General features: G+C 32.1%; 2 protein-coding genes across 3 annotated transcripts in view; one reads left to right on the top strand and one right to left on the bottom strand.

Moving 5' to 3' along the window:
* The window catches only part of LOC141403608 (uncharacterized), a 128,532-nt gene that overhangs the window by 104,091 nt on the left and 4,469 nt on the right, over positions 1-19,972 (top strand). The window lies entirely within an intron of this gene.
* On the bottom strand, positions 412-19,400 carry LOC141401623 (uncharacterized). Its single transcript, XM_073981955.1, has 11 exons — positions 19,379-19,400; positions 19,285-19,305; positions 18,724-18,864; positions 18,559-18,662; positions 18,286-18,407; positions 18,173-18,223; positions 17,599-17,778; positions 16,842-17,021; positions 16,630-16,785; positions 16,458-16,561; positions 412-1,517 (listed from the first exon to the last, which is right to left on the bottom strand). The coding sequence occupies exons 1-6, from the start codon at positions 19,398-19,400 to the stop codon at positions 18,214-18,216; spliced, it is 420 nt and encodes a 139-aa protein (XP_073838056.1). The 3' UTR covers positions 412-1,517; positions 16,458-16,561; positions 16,630-16,785; positions 16,842-17,021; positions 17,599-17,778; positions 18,173-18,213.

The following is a 19,972-nucleotide window of genomic DNA, read 5'->3' as shown; positions in this document are numbered from 1 at the left end:
GCCGTTCTTCTTCTTCTTCTTTTGCACTTATTTAACTGTCGGGTTCACTGACCTCTTTTGTACATAGGCACCACTACTCTGCGGACAGACAATAATGTCAAGATTTTTTACCGATATAACTTCACTTTTATACGGACGGACAGCTTTTTCACCGCTCACACACACACACTGTAACACAATTTCCACCAACTTTCTCCACTTTAACTTTCAAAGTTTAACACCTTCTTTTTGCACACACTGTACTATTTCTTTGATATATGACTGGTTGTTGTTAGTTAAATATGTTATTTTTTTATGTTTAGCCAAACACAAATCACTTGCATATGTCGGTATGTATGTACGTTTTTGCAAAATATTGCAATTCTTTTCGTTGCTTCGTATGTAAAATTTTCTGATTTTTGCTTTTCGCTCTTTTGGGATGTATGTATATGATATTTTTTAGCACTTCGCACAGAATTTTCTCACTATGTTTGGTGTTTGGCTTTCACTCATGGGGAGAATAATAAAAAAGTTGTATCACTTACCAAACCGGAGGTATATATGTATGTACGAGAAGTATGTATGATGAAGTTACCTCATTGTTGTTGCTGTTTATTAGAAAAGATCACTGCTTCTTATGTGACGGTTGCGGAGGACCATGAATAAAGGGGAAGGATTTAATTAAACCGAACACACTTTTAGTAATAAACGAAATACATATTGTCTCTTCTCTCTCATTTCAATCAGCAACATCTCCTAGAAGTACATGATGGGAAAGCACATGGAGTTCTCTCTCGGTTTGCGGTTCCATCTGTTCCTACATATCAATCAACCAACCAACCAGATATTCATGGCTTTGGATAATAAACGGACAAACCCCGTCGTCATCGATGTCATTAAATTGGAAATCATCGCCACAAAAGCACCAACAATACACCTCATAAGTTGTCCATTCTGGCCAAGGCGGGGGAATATGTTTAAACTTCGTTCAACAATTTATAATATGATGAATTGTAATATCCAACTCTGTAAAATAATGTAAATTTGGCATCATTGTATACTTAGTTCTTTGTTCCTTTTCTCATTGTCAAATAATTGTAAATTTCAAATATAAACGAATAAAATGCGGCCTCTTTTACTCACGGCCATCAAAGGAACCACATCTCCGCTCTGAAGGGAAGTAAAACTTTAAATTAAACCTTACTTGGTATATTTTCTAGGTAATCAATAGTCATTTAGATGGGCTATTGTAGCAGCTTTTGGAGGTTGCGCGCCGACTCCCGCTAAGGCAATCAGCAGCATTTGGATGGCTGCTGTAGCAATCGTCCTATTAGGGGACATTGCGTGCCTGCCAAGGTTTGAAGGTTTTCACACCAGAAAGTGCCCTGTCATTTTTCTTCAGTGTTTAAAGAGAGTTTCTTTGAATTGGAGATATGATACACTACGCAATGGTACTTCTGAAAGAATGCCGTATTTGGAGAAGCTTTCGCTGGAAAATTCCATACAGTTGCCTATTTGTATCTTGGTATCGAAAATATCTGAAAAATTGATTAAGAAATCAAATTACTTAATTTGATTTTTATTATATATTGTTTTTAGCAGGTTAATTTTATTATTGGAGCTGTTACATATCTTTTTAACTCCTTATGGACACATTTAAACCGCATTGAAGAAATGTTGGAATAATGTATCAAGTTGTGGAATTTTGGTTACGACGTGGATTCTGTAATTTTCATGTACAGAGCATTGTGTTCACACACAAGCTGGTGAAAATGTTCCGGAACGCCATTTTGAAATGAATCCGACTCGCAGGCAATAAAAACAATTTGTCTCAATACCAAATATAATGACCATTCGCAATCGATAACTAAATCTCCTATCATTAACCCTAGGCACTTTACGAAAACCAACGTCTCAGAAGAAGATAATTTAAGCTTAGTTTTCTTGTGGAAATCAATACTTAAAATAGGAGGTTTATTCCTGCAATAAATTGGGCCATAATTGAAGTTTAGCAATCTATAGTTTAGTTGGTTTAAATCCATTTTCCCTTATGAATCGACTTAATATTACTTTTAAATCGTAGTGACAAACCCCCTCTAATAAGTCATGCATAACGTCTACGCTATAATTTTTTGTTACATGAAATTGTTTTAAATTATTCCAAATAGAGTTTTCCACTATTCCGGATGCCTTAAAATCATTCACTTCTACTTCAGAATTGTAATTTTGAGGGTTTCTTAACGAAGAAATGTTTTCAGATACCGCAATTTAAATTATTTCACGGTGCTGTTTACAAAAACGGCAATACAAATTGCTCGAAAAAATTTCTGAAAATCCTATAATTGCATTGAGACCAAAATCAGCGTAGAAATTATATATTATATTAACATTTATTCCCAATTCCTGTAAGGAATTAAGTTCATTTTTAAATGATTCAAAAACGAGTTTATTTGCAAATTTCTTGCTATCTTCCGAAAATAGTAGCATTCCAACGAAAATGTGTGAAAGTTTTGACTAGAGATATTCGGGAATACAAGGTAATATAACATAAAATCGAGAGGATTTCGTAAATGTAAACATAGTATTAATATGGATTTTTATGAAATGTATTACCTCACTTTTTTTTTATACGATCGTTCCCAAGGCCACTCTTTCCCGCCCTTGCCGACCGAGAGGGCCACCTCCCCTTAACGTAGCGAGCGCGTGCACCTCATATTCCGGAATATGGGGGATTAGTAGACTAGGGAAAACCAGCTACAGCAAATCATCAGCCGGTTAGAAATTTACATTTCAAAGACAAACACATCAAAAAATTAAATAGGTCTAATCTAACATATTGCCTGGCAACTGCTACAACAATACTAAGAACGTAAGATAAAGTTTTTTATGACATGCAGAGGTTCCGATAAAGACATCCTATTATATAACTTGTTATATTCATCACATAAAGATCGGAGTGGATTACTTATTTCATAATTAGATTTCGCTAACGTTAATTTAAGTGGTATGTAGTTTCGAGTATTACGTGAAGGTACATTAAAATTGATTTCGCCAATTAAAAACTGTGATTCAATTTGTCCACGCAAATGTTTAATAATGAATAAAGATCTGAGCATTAAACGTCTTTTTTCCAACGTTGGAAGGTCAATTAACTTTAGACGGTTTTCATATGGTGGAAGAGATTCACTTGTGCTCCACCCTAAGCCTCTAAGAGCAAATAAAAGAAATTGAACTTGTACTGATTCTATCTTATCAGAATAACATTTGTAAAAAGGACTCCAAAGTACACAACCGTATTCCAATGTTGGTCGGACAAGGCTAATGAATAAGCGTTTGGTCACGTATGGATCGTCAAATTCCTTAGACCAGCGTTTTATAAAGCCAAGTAATGACTTGGCTTTATTAACACAAGACTCTATATGTAAGTTGAAACGCAATTTACTATCTAAAATAACTCCAAGATCCACAAACGAGTCTACATTATCCAATTTGTGCGAACCTATGAAGTAATCGCAAGAATCAGGACGAGATCTATAAAATGACAATTTTTTAAATTTTTTTAAGTTTAATGACATACCGTTGACACTACACCAGTAGGAAAGAGAATACAAATCATGTTGCAGATTAATTGATTGATTATAAGAATCATGATTGCTAAACAGTTTAACATCGTCAGCAAACATTAATACTTTAGAGCAAATGTGTTCTTCTTTGACACGGCGCACTGTGGTCGCTGCCATTGGTCAAAATTCAAAAAACGAAAGTAATTTATTTGGAGTATAATGTGTACCCATTAACTCTTAAGGGGTCAAGCTTTTTAAAAATTATAATTGTCACCTCTTAATTCAAACGGTACGCTTCAAGAATAGCGTCAAAAAAGAGATAATTTAAGTAGTTGCTTTCTTTTGTGAGTACAGTGCAAATCTTAAGTGAAAACTACAAATTAAAACAAAAATATGTACATTTTATAATGGCAAATCTCGGTGTAAAAATTGAAAAACAAGATACTAACTTATTTTTTGTGCAGTAGTTTTTATACTAAGTTGTTGTGTATGATATGAAAAATGTGTGTTTTCCCAGTGGCTTTAATAGTGCTAATTCGTAAGTAAAATTGAATTTCAAGTAGAGTTTTAACTACATTCCCCCCTGAATCCTCCAACGGGATATTTTTTATATTAATCTTGATGGTCTCAAAATTCTTAAAACCAAAATATGACCTGCAACTTTTTGCAACTTTTCCTGTTAGATGCAAAAAACTAAAGTGACCTCGTTGCAATTTGTTCCGCTTTTTATTGTACCAGTGACATATAATATGTGGTGTTGTTTTATTTATGTGTTTAAAATGTTACAGTTTTATTTTTTAACCTTTTATATGCGATTAAATTTGTATAATTTTATTTTTTAATATTAATTTGGTTATAGGCTCAACTTGGAAATGAGAAATTTCTAGAAGTTATATGTTTGATATCACTGTGCTACAGTGAAAATTTGCAGGAGTTCTGACGCATAAATTCGGTATTGTGGAAGTCTATGGAAGACAAAAATTCCTTTGGTCTCTTTGGGTCACTTCGTTTTTTGATTTTCTAACAGTAAATGTAGTGAAAAACGGGGTTTCTTGGATTTTCAACTTAAAACGGAAATAACTTCTTTTTTCCACCACGGACTTTCTTTCGAACAAGCCATAATCTTTAAAAATCGGATAGCAAATGGTTAAGTTATAGTGATTTAGGTGTGACAAAAGCGCATTAATAAAGGAAAATGCTATTCCTCGTACCAAATGTAAAAGTACAGCACAATCGGTCGGGAAATGCGATGAAAACTAGCAAAATATATAAAACTAGCGGACCCGGCGAACTTCGTCTCGCTATTTAGGAATAAAATTTCATACAAAAACTCAATTTTCGATTTTCCGACTTTTCCAGAGACATTTTCCAAAATTTTCTTCCGTAAAGACCTTCTCCTCGAAAATACGAATAACTGACAAAAAATTTTACAGAAATCGGCCTAGCCGTTCTCATTTTATGAATTACTATACATTTTTTACACCATTTTTATATATATAGATTTGGGAAGTACGTTATATGGGAGCTATACCCAAAAATGGAATTTTCTCCGTTTTCTTTTTGGTCATGTCTGCTTTAGAGCAACGAATAACAGATGGAAGGTCATTTAAGTAGAGTACAAAAAGTAATGGACCTAAATGGATACCCTGAGGAACACCAGAATGCACAGTTATATTTTTTGACAGAATATCATTAAAAGAAACCCTTTGGGTACGGTCCTGTAGATAAGAACGTATCCAAGACAAGAGTATTGATGGGAACCCCATAGAATGAAGCTTATATATTAACAATTCGTGTACAACGGTGTCAAAGGCCTTACTGAAATCTGTGTATATAACATCAGTTTGACATTTATTTACGAATCCATTGTGAACGTGACATGTAAGTTCCAATAAATTTGTCAAGGTAGAGCTACCCTTAACGAAACCATGTTGATAAGGTGATATTATAGATCTAGCGAAATGAGTTATTCGGCGTGAAACCAGAAGCTCAAAAAGTTTAGGAATTGCACTTAGTTTTGCAATACCTCTATAGTTTTCAATCACACATCTACTATCAGATTTATGCAAAGGAATAATAAAGCTAGATCTCCAGACAACTGGGAAATATCCCAATGTCAACGAGTCATTGAAAATAATTGTTAGGGGACGATAAAGTTCATAGGCACATGATTTTAAAATAGAAGTCGGAACACCATCAGTAGTGCGATTCTGTAACTCTCTACCGATGGAATTAACGACAAATGTCGATAGTTAACGATATTTGTCGGTAAGTGCTATTCTGTATACAAATTTTACCGATTTTTATGTCGGTACTTATCGAAAATCATCGGTCAGTTACCGACGAAAAAAGGAGTCGTTAAGTCTACCGATATAAAAGAATTTTCATATTTTAAGCAAAAAAATCAATGAAAATCAATTTTTTAAGAAATGATTTTGGAATATATTTTTCTTGGCAAATAAAAAGATAAACTGAGATACATTTCTTTACGCATAAAAAAGAAAATTCTGCGACAAATGGAGGATCCTTTCAATCTAAATAATAGGAAGCTTATGACAAATTAGAAATGGGTACATTTTATAAAATAATGTATGAAATTGCGGTTAAAATTTCGGAAAAAATAATATTCCCTGATAATACGCAATTCTGATATAACAGAATAATATACACAATTTAAATATTCATGTTCAAAATATACATATTAAATGTTAGGATTTTAAATCTTCCGTTTCAAACAATTCAACCAATTTGTTAAATATTACACCATGTTTACATTAGAACTTGCCGGGTTATGAGAATTCATACGTATATCCAATGGATTTGACAATTAAAATCCACCGGAATAAATAAAAAATAAAGTAAATATATGGCCTGTTCCCGTACATTATAAAGTGGTAAAAATCGGAAAAGTTGTAAAAGTCGTAAACGATTTTCATATAAATTTTGTGTACGGAAAAGTGGTAAAAATTGTAAAAACTTTTTAGTTCTTGAACAGAGCTAATATAAACATGTCCTAAAGTTGAATTTTTCTACATGTAAGTCGAAGGTCACACTAGAGTGGTTTCATTGAAACTTTAAGGGATTCTTAAATCGAGTTCTCCACTGCAACAACTTCATGATTTTACTCTAGTATGGACATCGACCTAGGAACCCTGGATTTCATGAAATTGTTTCAATGAAACCATCTAGTGTGACCAAGGACTAATTTGAAACATACTTATTTTATATACAATAGCGATTTAAATAATTTCATTAGAAATTTGAATTATGATAACTTCGCATGAGCATTATTTCGATTAAGGTGTGATCCCATTCCTCGTAAAAAAAACAAGAAACGTTTAAAAATTAGAATAATTTATATACTTCGTATACGCTTTTCATTTTGAATTGACGTGCATCTTCTTTTAAATTCCGCCTTTCTACCGATATTCGTCGCTAAAATTTTTGTATCGATAACATTGAGTTACAGAATAGCACTTTCGGTAATTCAACCGAAAATTTTCGTTAATTATCAATATCGGTTCGGTAGAAAAAAAAGTTACAGAATCCCACTACAGGACCTGGTGAGTTTGAATATTTCAATGACAATAAACCATTTAATACTTCATCCTCAGTGAGAATAATGCGAGGAAACTGGTTAAGTTTATGAATATTATAAGGGTAATTAAGGGAGTTAGTTGAAAATTTTGAGTAAGAATTTTGAAAAAAGTCAGCAAACATATTTGCAATGTCATTAGGGTCACATGAATCACTACAACCAAGTCTCATGCTACTAGGAAATTCACGTACTTTTTTTTTTAGAGTTTACGAATTTATAAAAGTTTTTAGGATTACTATGAAAATTATTTCGCATCATAATTAAGTAATTTGAATAACACCTTGAATTTTCTCTGTTGAACGCATTTCTAGCTTTTGCATAATTGGTAACGTTTAAAGTGGAATTACATCTTTTAAATTTTTTATACATTCTACTTTTCATATTGCGCAAACTCCTGAGATGTGGAGTGAACCAAGCAGGACCCATTTCTGAGCACATCTTTAAGAGAGGGACTGATACTGTTAATGCATCATTAAGTACTTTATAAAAATAAGTACTTTATAAGAGTACTTTATTGAAATACGGCAATCAATGTTTCCCTGAGGTAACCAAGTATTATTTGATAAGATAGAACGCAGAAGGACCACATTAGTTTTACCAAAATTTAGTTTACTTGGCTTAGTTTGCGATAAAGTTTTAGTAGTTGAACTATTATTGAGTTCAAGAGTTACCATAAGGGTGGGATGATACATATCTTCAGGTTCTGAGAATGGAGGACTTGCACATACAGAAGAGTTTATGGTTAAAGAAAACACTAAGTCTAAAATTTTGCCTTTAGAATTATAGATATTATTTATTTTATAGAGACATTGATCAAAGATATTTTCCCAGAAGGATAACATGTCTGTAGAGAGTTCTGTTGATGAAACAGGTACATAATCTACTATGTTGTCACCTGAGACCCATGTTATGTTTGGTAAATTAAAATCACCAAGACAAATCAATTCAGAATTTACTGAATGCCGTAATGAAACTTCTTTTATTAATTCAGAATGTTTAAGATAAATGTCTATGTCTGAGTTTGGGGCAATGTAGAAGCACGTTATAATAAAGGATTGATTTAAATATTTTATTTTAACACACACAAATTCAATATAAGGGTATTCAGTATGCATAATTCGCTCTGATGCAATGGAATTATGAACTTCAATGAATACTCCTCCACCAATTTTGTTTAATCTATCTTTTCTGTATACTTGGTACTGATCTGACAAAATCTCAGTGTCACGAATACCTGGTTTCAGCCAAGTTTCTGTAAAAACTAGGATTTTAAGATCACAACCAAAAGATTTTAAGTAAATATTATTAAGTTTAGTATTAAGACCTCTAACATTTTGGTAAAGTAAGGATAGCGAACTTATTGGTTTTTTGAAACAGGCACGACTGAAGGAATAACTACAGGATTATTAGTATTAGATTTCTCTCTGTATATATATTCTTTAACTAGTGTACTTTCTGGCCAAAATGAATCATTTAATATAACATTAAAGAACTCATGAGGCACAGTTAATTTAAAAGATGATATGACACGTGGCGTTGACGAATTATATTTCATAATTTTGCAGTCAGTGTCACGTAAATTATTCAATCTAGCTTTTAGGTAATTATAGATGTTATCTACAGTTGTATTAGGATGTAGTCTGGAAATAAAAATACTTTTTCTGGGAGGAATTACGATTAGTTCATTACTACCCCCAGACCAAGAAGGATTGGAATTTAAAGTTTGATCAGTTTCCTGAATTTGAGGTGTAATTGGAACAGAAGCATTAACATTTGAACAAGGTGCATTGACAGTAACTAGAGGAACAGAATTGGTTAGAGAACATATGGGTAACATTTCTGAAGAAGGCATTTCTATTGTCGAATTTCCCTTTGAACTTGAGACGATTGGAACAAAAACATCTAATCCAATTCATTTTATAGTTAAAATACTGAATGAAATCTTTACTAACATTCCGACTACTCAGGCAGATACCTCCGTTTATGATAATGCGATCAGTAGCTATGACGAGGGGAATTTCGAGTTTCGATGCATCACGTATGATGAAGTACTAAACTGCTTTTTAAAAGTCAAATCAAACGCTATAGGTCCTGATGGAATCGACCCTAAATTTGTACGCATATTAATACCTCATAAACTGCCATTTTTAACATATATATTTAACAGCATATTAACATTTAGCACATATCCGAATGCTTGGAAACATGCGAAAATTATCCCGGTTCCCACATCCAACACGGAATATCGTCCCATTGCAATTCTGCCTTTCCTATCCAAAGTTTTCGAAAAAATAATACATAATCAAGTCACAGATTACCTCCACATGAAATCACTGTTAACCGATAAACAGTCTGGTTTTCGTGCAGATCATAGCTGCGTAAGAGCGTTGATAGAAGTCTCCGAGTCGATAAGGAGTGACATAGATGAAATAATGTATGTTTTCTAGTCCTCCTTGATCACTCCAAAGCTTTTGACACTGTGGACCACCATAACTTGTGTAACTTGTTTAATTTCAGAAGCACTTTCACCGCTCTTTTCAGCTCATACCTATCTGGTCGAACACAAACAGTTTACCTAAACCTATATTTGTATGTAATGGTGTTCCTCAGGGATCTATAATAGGTCCACTACTTTTTTCTATGTATGCTAACGACCCCCACAGCAGTTAGTCCATAGTCGCGTACATATGTATGCTGACGATGTACAAATCTACTTGAGCAGTACAATAAGTAATGCAACTGCATTAACAATCTCAATTATGATCTCGGACGAATCGCCAAATGGGCCCAAACCAACGGTCTCGTACTTAATCCCCGCAAATCAAAATGCCTGGTAGTACACAAAAATAAAAAATTCCCAATGCCAAACGTTGAAATACTCATAAATCACGAACAAATTGAATTAGTCTCTTGCGCTAAAAATCTAGTTGTTAGCCAAACTTATTCAAAATTGCCCACACTATGGGCATACGACGATTACTCGCGAAAACTTTTCTGCAGAGTACGTAAAAATACTTTAAATAAAATTTCCAATCGTTTCGTTTCGTATTTTCCATAGGAACAATACAAAACGAAACATAACCCTCGTTGGCCGAGCTCGCTGTTTAGTTTCGTTTTGTTTACATTCGTGAGTACGAACAAAACGAAAAGCGAAAAGTACTCAACTCCACAACAACAGATAGAAAACTAAATAGTACTTAACACATGTGAATAAATCAAAAACGTTTGGTGGTTGATAAAATTCACTGTGGTATGCTGATGCTAACTTATAGGGTTGTTAAGCAATCACATGTGTGTGTGCGTGTCTGAGTGTGTCATTGACCATAACGCACGGCAAACGTTTCCCAAAAATACTTGTCGTTTCGGTGGTGAATGAAACAACTTGGCAAAGCATAGAAGTTAAATTTCACCAATCGTACGGTTTCCATCTTTTTACGTTGAAAAGTTTGTGTTTTTATTTTGGTTGTGAGAATGAAACGATTCAGAGAAGCTGAAAAGTTTGTGGCTGTGTGTGATTGGTACGGGAATCGTTTTGTTTCTTTCCGTTCATTGCTTTTCTGGTACCAGGTTTAATATATGTTAGTGAGTTGTTTGCTAATCCGGCGAAAGTTAAACGTGGCTTTCAACAGTATTATACGTTATGTGTACGGCTTGAGAAGATATCAACACATTCCCCGTTTTTCTAATTTACTACATGGCGTTAGTTTTAATTCCCTCACCACCATAAAATCCTTATTATTTATGCATAAAATTATCTACAAAGAAAAACCAAAATATATATTTGAAAAACTTTGTTTCTCTAGGTCTGAAAGAGGCAGGAAAATTTCCCCTTTTAGACATCGGAGTTTCATGTCGGAATTCCAATTCTTCATTGAAACAATGTGTCTTTGGAACTCTCTCCCACATGAAATACAAGTCATCAGCAACGCATCAAAATTTAAAAGAAAACTTGAACTTCATTTTTAAAGTAATGTAATTAATCGATAGTCAGAAAACATAATGACTACATAATATATTCCCGGGACACACTACAATAATTTCACTGAAATTTTGATATGAATCAAAACAGAACTTAAGAAATTGGATCAGCTGTGCGAAATGACGAAAGCAATGGGGTTAATGTCGAAGCAATTTGATGATATACTTAGATGTGTGACAGAGAATAACAAAAAAATAGAATGCGTGCAGAAAGAGAATAGCTCTGAAAATTGAAGTGACAGAATTGAAAAAATCTGTTAAATTTTTAAACGATCACAGAGCGAAAAATGATTGTGTGGTTATGGGAATCAAGGCCAATGATTTAAGTGCCACAGAAAATATTTTGAAGACTTCGAAAGATGCTGGTGTAGAAATTTCACCAAGCGCAATTTGTGACGCGTATTTCTTAAAGAGAAAAAATGATAATCAAAACCAAAACAAATCTATCGTTGCTAAGTTTGATTCGAAGAAATTTAAAGATATGCTAATGTCAATTAAGCCAAAATTGAAAGATGTGGAGGAGACCAAGACGGTTTTTGTAAATGATTTTTTAAGTAGGGAGACTATGAGCCTTTTAAATTACGCCAAAAATTTAAAGAAAATTGGATTCAGAGGTGTTTACGCGGCTGGTGGAAGAGTTTTTGTCAAGAGGGGAGAATTGTCAAAGCCGAGACTTATTAGAGATAAGGATTATGTGGATTATCTCCTTGAGGAAGCGACAACTTATCAACAACAACGACGTAAATCCAGGCATGAAGTTGATGACGATGTCTCGGATGCTAATTACGAATCACCACAATAAATACGTTGAAAATTTTCAAAGTTAATATTTAAAACCTTTTCCTTTTTTAATGATTTTTAATAAATATTTTACAACAGTTGAATCTTTTAATGAAAAATTAATGAATACTTTTAAAAATATTAATATTATATCTGTAAATGCCAGGAGCGTTTCATCGGTCACAAAATTTAATAATCTTAAAAATATTATTATAAAATTTTCTGTGTTACCCGCGATTATTGCTATACAAGAGACGTGGTTTAATGATAATCTAAATCATATTTATAGTATTCCAGGTTACAACGTTGTTCATTGTTGCAGATCAGATGGATATGGTGGTACGTCGTTATTTATTAGAAATAATTTGTTGTACAGGGTTGAAAAATGTATTAGTCAACACAATGTTGAAGTAATAGTTGTCAAACTTTTGGATGTCAAATTGAGCGGAAGGGGATTAAACCTAGTAAGTTTTTACAGGTCTCAAAAATGTACAAAATCTTTGTTTCTATCTATGTTGGAAGACTTGTTTATACAGTTTGGTGGACACCCTTGTATTTTTGTGGGTGATTCAAATATTGATGCATTACAAAATTTGGTATCTGATGATTTGCTTAATTTGCTGTCGTCATTTAATTTCAGAAATTGTCATGCATTGGCGACTCGGAAACTTAGTAGTACTTCCATAGACCACGTTTATGCGAATATAGAAAAAAGTACACATATTAGTTCTGTGGAACATGAGTTATCGGATCACAATATTATTTTATGTATAATTGATTTATCTGTCCAACAGTCTGACATTGTATCAACGGATTTCATTCGCTATGATCACAATAAAGTCAATAATTTTTTACAACAGCAACTTCCATCGCTTAGTCTCTTGTATTAAAAATGCTCTTGAAAACAGCTCTATCAGAAATAATAGTAATATAATGTGAAAAGGAAAATTTCTCCTTGGATAAATGGAAATTTACACAAATTGATAGATTTGAAGAATAAGCTGTTAAAGATTCGAAGAAAGAAGCCTAACAACCAGGCGATCGAAGAAGATCTCAAACGCATTAGTAAGGTTATTAAGAAATCATATAGAGCTTCAATGAATACATATTATTCGTTTAATTTAAATAATATGCAGACTGATTCCAGGAGAACTTGGCGGTTCATAAATGGTGCCATTGGCGGAGAAACGAATAGAACATTCTTAATTGAAGATGATGACGGCGAAATTTTTAGTGGGGATGCACATATAGCTGAACATTTAAATGATTATTTCTTGAAATCAGTTCAAGAATTAAAAAGTAAAATACCAGCATATTCTACCGACAATTATAATTCCATGAGAACAGTTTCTTATTGCAGAACCGATTTTCTTTTACAGGCAGTGACGTATGAGGAAGTAAAGAATTTAGTGGTTGAAATGCCGCAAGGTAAAAGCTGCGGCCATGATGGCATTTCTCTGAAATTAATATCTTCATGTTTTAATCTAATAGAACCTTATTTGGTAAGAATTTTTAATAACATGATATGCACATGTATTTATCCCGAAGTTCTTAAAATTCATAAAGTAATTCCCATTCCTATTTGAACGAATAATTCATAAACAGCTGTTTACATTTTTGGTTGAAAATAATATACTGCATAATAACCAATTTGGTTTCAGGAAAGGTTGTGGTACAGATGAGGCAACTATTAGCGTTTTAAATTACATATACCGTGGTCTTGATGGTGGTAGCTCTGGGGTAGCTGGCATTTTCTATGATTTTAGTAAGGCTTTTGATCTTGTAGACCATAATATACTGCTGAGAAAGTTGGAGCAATATGGAGTCAGAGGAAATAATTTGTTATTGATAGAGAATTATCTAAATAATCGAAAACAATTTGTTCAAATTAATAGTGCAAAAAGTCAACTTAGATCTGTACATTGTGGTGTACCTCAAGGCAGTGTCTTAGGTCCACTACTATTTTCTATTTATATCAATGACTTGTCACAACTTCAACTTTCCGGAAAGCTGTTTGTCTATGCTGATGACATTTCTTTGATCTACCCATATAGTCATGAAGCTGGTGCCAAACCGTATATGGAGAGAGACGCTTCACTGTTATTTGAGAATGGTCGTTTAAATATGCTTTATGTAAATTCCATAAAGACAAAGTTGATACGATTCAGACCTCATTTTCGTACAGGAACAAGTTTCAGTATTCATGTTGATGGCAATGAAATTCATGAAGTTTGAAATGTTAAATACTTAGGCCTGCATATACAAAACAACCTATTGTGGAACCAGCATATTGATTATATGAAATCCAAACTTGCTCCTGCAATTGGTATTTTGTACAAATTCAGGAACAAGTTTGATCGTAATACAAAATTTTTAATATACCAAGCTCTTGTTCAAAGCCATTGCAATTATTTGTGGATATGGAGGTAGTACGAGATTGAAATCTGTACAACGAATGCAAAATAAAACATTGAAATCAGATGCTAATTTGCCATTAATGTGCATTAATTAATGTTAATGTGCCTGAACAACACAGGTCACCATACTACGTCATTTTCACGAAATCATGTGTCTTACAATACTCGCAATAATGACCACCTACATGTTGTAATCTGTCGTACTGAAACAACTAAACAACGTATCCAATATTTTGGTAGTAAGATGTATAATGATTTGCCTACCGAAATCAAAAATATTACGAGATATTCACAGTATAAATCCGAAATAAAGAAGTATTTATTACGTGATGTTGAAGAGCTCCTGTTATAAGTCTTAAATTTAAATTTCTTTATATTATGTACATAACGAAAACTTAATTTGTACTTTATTCATATTATAGTTTCATACATTTTGCCAACTTGCCTCTAAAATGCCTTAATGGCGCAGAGGCCATTGATATATAGAAAGAATAAATAAATAAATTTGAATTAAAAAAAAAAAATATGCGTCTCCAAATCGACATCCATAGTAGAGTAAAATCATAAAATTGCTGTAGTGGGGAATTCGATTTAAGAACACCTAATTTCATGAAAATTTTCAATGAAATTCACGCTAGTGTGGACCGGGACATACTGTTTTTATCTCTCTTTCAATTAAAATAAGATTAAATTTGTTTTCAATTGTAATCAGTCTTTAATCACTAAATCTCATATATTGGTTAAGTTAAGATGGATATTTTATGTATATAAACTAAGTCCTACACTGTAATTAATAAGATATGCATCTTGTTGTGTAGGAATGAAATAATTTGAATAAATAAAAAAATACAAAAATAATTATTTTTGGCGAAAGTAGTTATTGTAGAATACAATTAATAAAATAATACAATGTAATATAATTCATGGCATTGACCAAATATTTTTTATATAAACATTCCGAAAATGATTCTAAGTTTTTACGAAGTTCATTAATTAACGTACTTAAAGCAGGTATTGTAGTATCATATGGAATGTTGATGTCGTAAATAATCTTTTGTATGAACGTCCATACGTGTAAACATGCAATGGGATATTCAACATTCATGGCCATATAGGAATAAAAGCACGCGTCAATAGCCTTCAAAGATTTTCAAATTTCATTCTAGTTCAACATATGTCAACATATGCAACTGATAACGGTTTTACAGTATCGCCGACCAAGTAAATTTTTGGCTGTGTTTCTGTTTTAATCCGTTTTATTCTATTTCTTGTTTCGTCATCAGCAACATAAATGTTCTACGGAAACAAAAATAAACAGTTAAAAAAAATAAATATATATATAGTTTTAGACTTACAGACCCGGCCACCACTAGAGTATTTTCATGAAAGAAATTGAAATATGCGTCTTAGTCCCTGGCCACACTAAGAGTAATTTAACTCAAATTTTAACGTGAAAGTAAAGGGAAATATAAAATAAAACGGTCCGTTTGTTTCATACGAATATTGCAAAGCAAAATTGCAGAACACATGAAACCGTGTGTACTACTTTATTGAACTTATGTGCCTTTCCAAAAAAATGCAAAGTTTCATGTCAAAGTTTCATTGACTTCGATCGAGTTTCCCACTAGATAAATTTCATGCAATTACTATAGAACCCGATCTAAGAAAGCATATTTAAAAGAAATTTCTTTCATGAAATTATTTTAGTGTGGACCTGGACTGAGGCTCAACGCAAAAATACTTAATAAATTGAACAAAAAGTGAATGCACCATAAGTTAATTATACGTTTCCTTAGCATATACGTATCTTTAATTATGACACAAAGTATTATCTGCTTGCATAATATGGGTGCACTAGTGAACTATTTATATTTAAAACTCTACTTGACCAACAAGGGCCTGTTAATAAGCGGTCGATAGGGATATGGAAAGACATTCAAAATACTAAAAAATATTGACATAGTTCTTATTAAATACTAAAATATTAATATGACTCGTTTAGGCATTTGTTCTTCTTTATCTAATAGAACAGAATTAAAAAGTAATGGTATAAGGCAAAATTGAAAACTCATTTACTTTTTATTCTACCCATTAAAATACCTAGTTGCTATTGTTTTAACATATTCATATAAGGATACTCACCTTGCAGTAATAAATGAATGACTCCAAGTATTCTAATTTAGTCTTTTTCCTGTAGTGTGGCAATACATAAGGAATAAGCATCAATGAAAGCACATGTTTACTATCTATGGAAATAAAAATAATGATTTGGGTTTTATGTTGTACACATTTATCATACACACATTATACATACCTTCATCCTCTGCTCTGTTGATATTTGGTAAGATGTTTAATACAGTACTCTCCTTCAGCTGTTCGGCTTTCTGAATTACTTTTTCGTAGTAAACTTTCCACTCGTAAAACTCCTTGGATGATGGACATAGTATTTTGAAATTAATATGTAGCTATGCTGAAATATGACAACAAAGTCAATCCAAATTAATTTAACATAAATAGCAGGATTACCAATTCATAAAATTTTTCGTTCACATTAATGTTGTACTTCTTGATGTAGTCAAGAGAACTTAAATTATTATTTTGAAGCTCCTGTTGTGTGTAGGAATGGGATTTTGTCCAAAGATCTTTCGTCTTATCCAAATCTAAGAGGACCAGTGTGTTGAATAGGACGAAGAGGATCCTGGTTTACTATAAAGATACAATTTACAAATAAATATTAGATTACACAGAAATATACAGTATATCAAGTATTTGTCTTCGAACCAAGCGAACGAAAACTTTTTATATTAATTTATGAAAAATTGCAGATAGTTGTTATTAAAATGTGACCTTTTTAGCAAAATTTAGTTGTTCGGCATATATAAGATAATATTGGATGCATAAATAAAAAATTAAAACACGTAATATAACAATAATAACAAAAACCAATAATTACATGCAATGTTCGTTTTCTTGGTTCGAAAACAATTACTTGACAAACTATTTTTTGTATACTTAAAATTTTTCAAAATGGTACGTCAATTTATTAGTACTTGTGAGCTTAGTTTGATTCTTTTATTATTATAGGCGTCAAATAATTCACCTTTTTCCAAGGGTCCTTTTGTAAAAGGTACGTAGTACGTTTCAATAACTTCTGATGGGAACAAATCAATAAATGTGAATTAAATTAATAAATGGACATAGTATTTTGAAATTGATATGTAGCTATGCTGAAATATGACAACAAAGTCAATCCAAATTAATTTAACATAAATAGCAGGATTACCAATTCATAAAATTTTTCGTTCACATTAATGTTGTGCTTCTTGATGTAGTCAAGAGAACTTAAATTATTATTTTGAAGCTCCTGTTGTCTGTAGGAATGGGATTTTGTCCAAAGATCTTTCGTCTTATCCAAATCTAAGAGGACCAGTGTGTTGAATAGGACGAAGAGGATCCTGGTTTACTATAAAGATACAATTTACAAATAAATATTAGATTACACAGAAATATACAGTATGTCAAGTATTTGTCTTCGAACCAAGCGAACGAAAACTTTTTATATTAATTTATGAAAAATTGCAGATAGTTGTTATTAAAATGTGACCTTTTTAGCAAAATTTAGTTGTTCGGCATATATAAGATAATATTGGATGCATAAATAAAAAATTAAAACACGTAATATAACAATAATAACAAAAACCAATAATTACATGCAATGTTCGTTTTCTTGGTTCGAAAACAATTACTTGACAAACTATTTTTTGTATACTTAAAATTTTTCAAATTGGTACGTCAATTTATTAGTACTTGTGAGCTTAGTTTGATTCTTTTATTATTATAGGCGTCAAATAATTCACCTTTTTCCAAGGGTCCTTTTGTAAAAGGTACGTAGTACGTTTCAATAACTTCTGATGGGAACAAATCAATAAATGTGAATTAAATTAATAAATGTAAATTATTGGTGTTTTACCGTCTATTCGGGTTTTCTCTCAGGATATGTGATACAATAATTTTTGCAATATTAGTTCTGTCTTTGATTTCAAGGGTATTATATTTCATTAGATGTCGTATTTCAGCATTTAGTTTGATTTCCTATTCCAAAAAGAAGATTTTCATTATAATCAAAAGTTTTGAATTTCTCCTAAGTTTGTCAATTATTATATGTATACGTTGTAGGAATACTAGGATAGACGTGTTTTTTAATTGAATTATTCAGGCTTAAATAGAAAGCATAATCGTTTACACAAGCAAGGGATTGGAAAACATCAGCTTGTGACTTATTTGGCCAGGACGATTGCGATTCGAAATCAGCTGTCAAATTTGCTTCTAGATTTGTAGTATTTTTATCTAGAAATGAAAATGTGTGAGAAATATTGATCAAGCATTTGCATTTAAACGGAATACTTACTAATTAAGTTTATGTCCAAAACAAAATAAGTTGAAGATATGTATTGTTGTACCAAATTGCTGAATATACTTTGTTTTATTAGAAAATTCTTATTAACAATTTCCACTTCAGCTGTCGGTGGTATGTTATAAGTTTTCTTAGCTACAAATGTAAACAATAACATTTTTATTAAAAAGTTTAACAATTTAAAACTCAATATTCATAAGGCGGTCAACTTATTTATTATTAATTGTAATAATTAATTTATGTTAGAACTGGATGGTATTTTTACTATAGTGTTCCAAATTTGTGCCGATTGTTTTTAATAAATAAAATTTGGCTGGAGAATTAGAAATTAAAACTTTACTAGCAGACAGACGTGTGTAGAGTCTCCAATTTCCACAAAATATCACGTAAAGTACGCAAAAGTTTCCACAGTTTTGTATATCAATCAAAGCCGGATCATTCACTTCGACACATATATATGAAATAAATAATTCGAAAGATTCTGGTGAGCAGTAATTATCATCTATTTTCATCATTCTAAATTAAAAAGATGTTCACTCAAAAATAACAACTTACAAACCAACGAGTAAACTAACACTGTGAAAATAAAACAAACAGAACAGCTGACTCTATCTAAGATAAACTAATCAGTGTTATCGATAATTAGCACCCCCGATCAAGAGGGTTGCCATTTATGAAAATATCCAGGGTTCGGAAACGTGCAAAATAGTTGCCAAACATCCAAACGTAAACACACGGAAGTGAAATCGCCAGAAAACGCGAAAAACACAAATTCAAATATGGATCCATATGATCTTATAAAACTTATTAAGGAAACCATCCATACCAACTTAGATGAGAAGCTGGAAAACTTACCCACAAAAGCAGATTTGGAGGATTTAACACATGAAATGACTAATTTTAGCACAGAAATAAATTCTTTAAAATCTGAAAACCAAACATTGAAAGAAGAGCTTATCAAAGTACAAAAGGAAAACATCCAACACAAAAAGGACATTAATTGGCTTCAAAGCCACATCAAAACCAATAAATTATTCATCAAGGGACTACCAAGCAACAGAAACCCAATTGAAGAGACAAATTAGCAACAGCGGCAAACATAAAAAAACACACATAAATTGTTTGACCGTAACGGAAAAATGGCGGTAATAGTAGAGCTTGATAATGAACAGTCAATAAAAGACGTCTTGAAAAATACCAATAAATTAGCTGGGTCAAATATTTCTATAGAGAGATATGATAC

Source organism: Musca autumnalis, unplaced genomic scaffold, assembly GCF_047663935.1.
Source record: "Musca autumnalis isolate F117 unplaced genomic scaffold, ASM4766393v1 scaffold_4, whole genome shotgun sequence".
NCBI classification, from domain to species: Eukaryota; Metazoa; Arthropoda; class Insecta; order Diptera; family Muscidae; genus Musca; species Musca autumnalis.
This window is presented reverse-complemented; position numbering and strand designations above follow the sequence as displayed.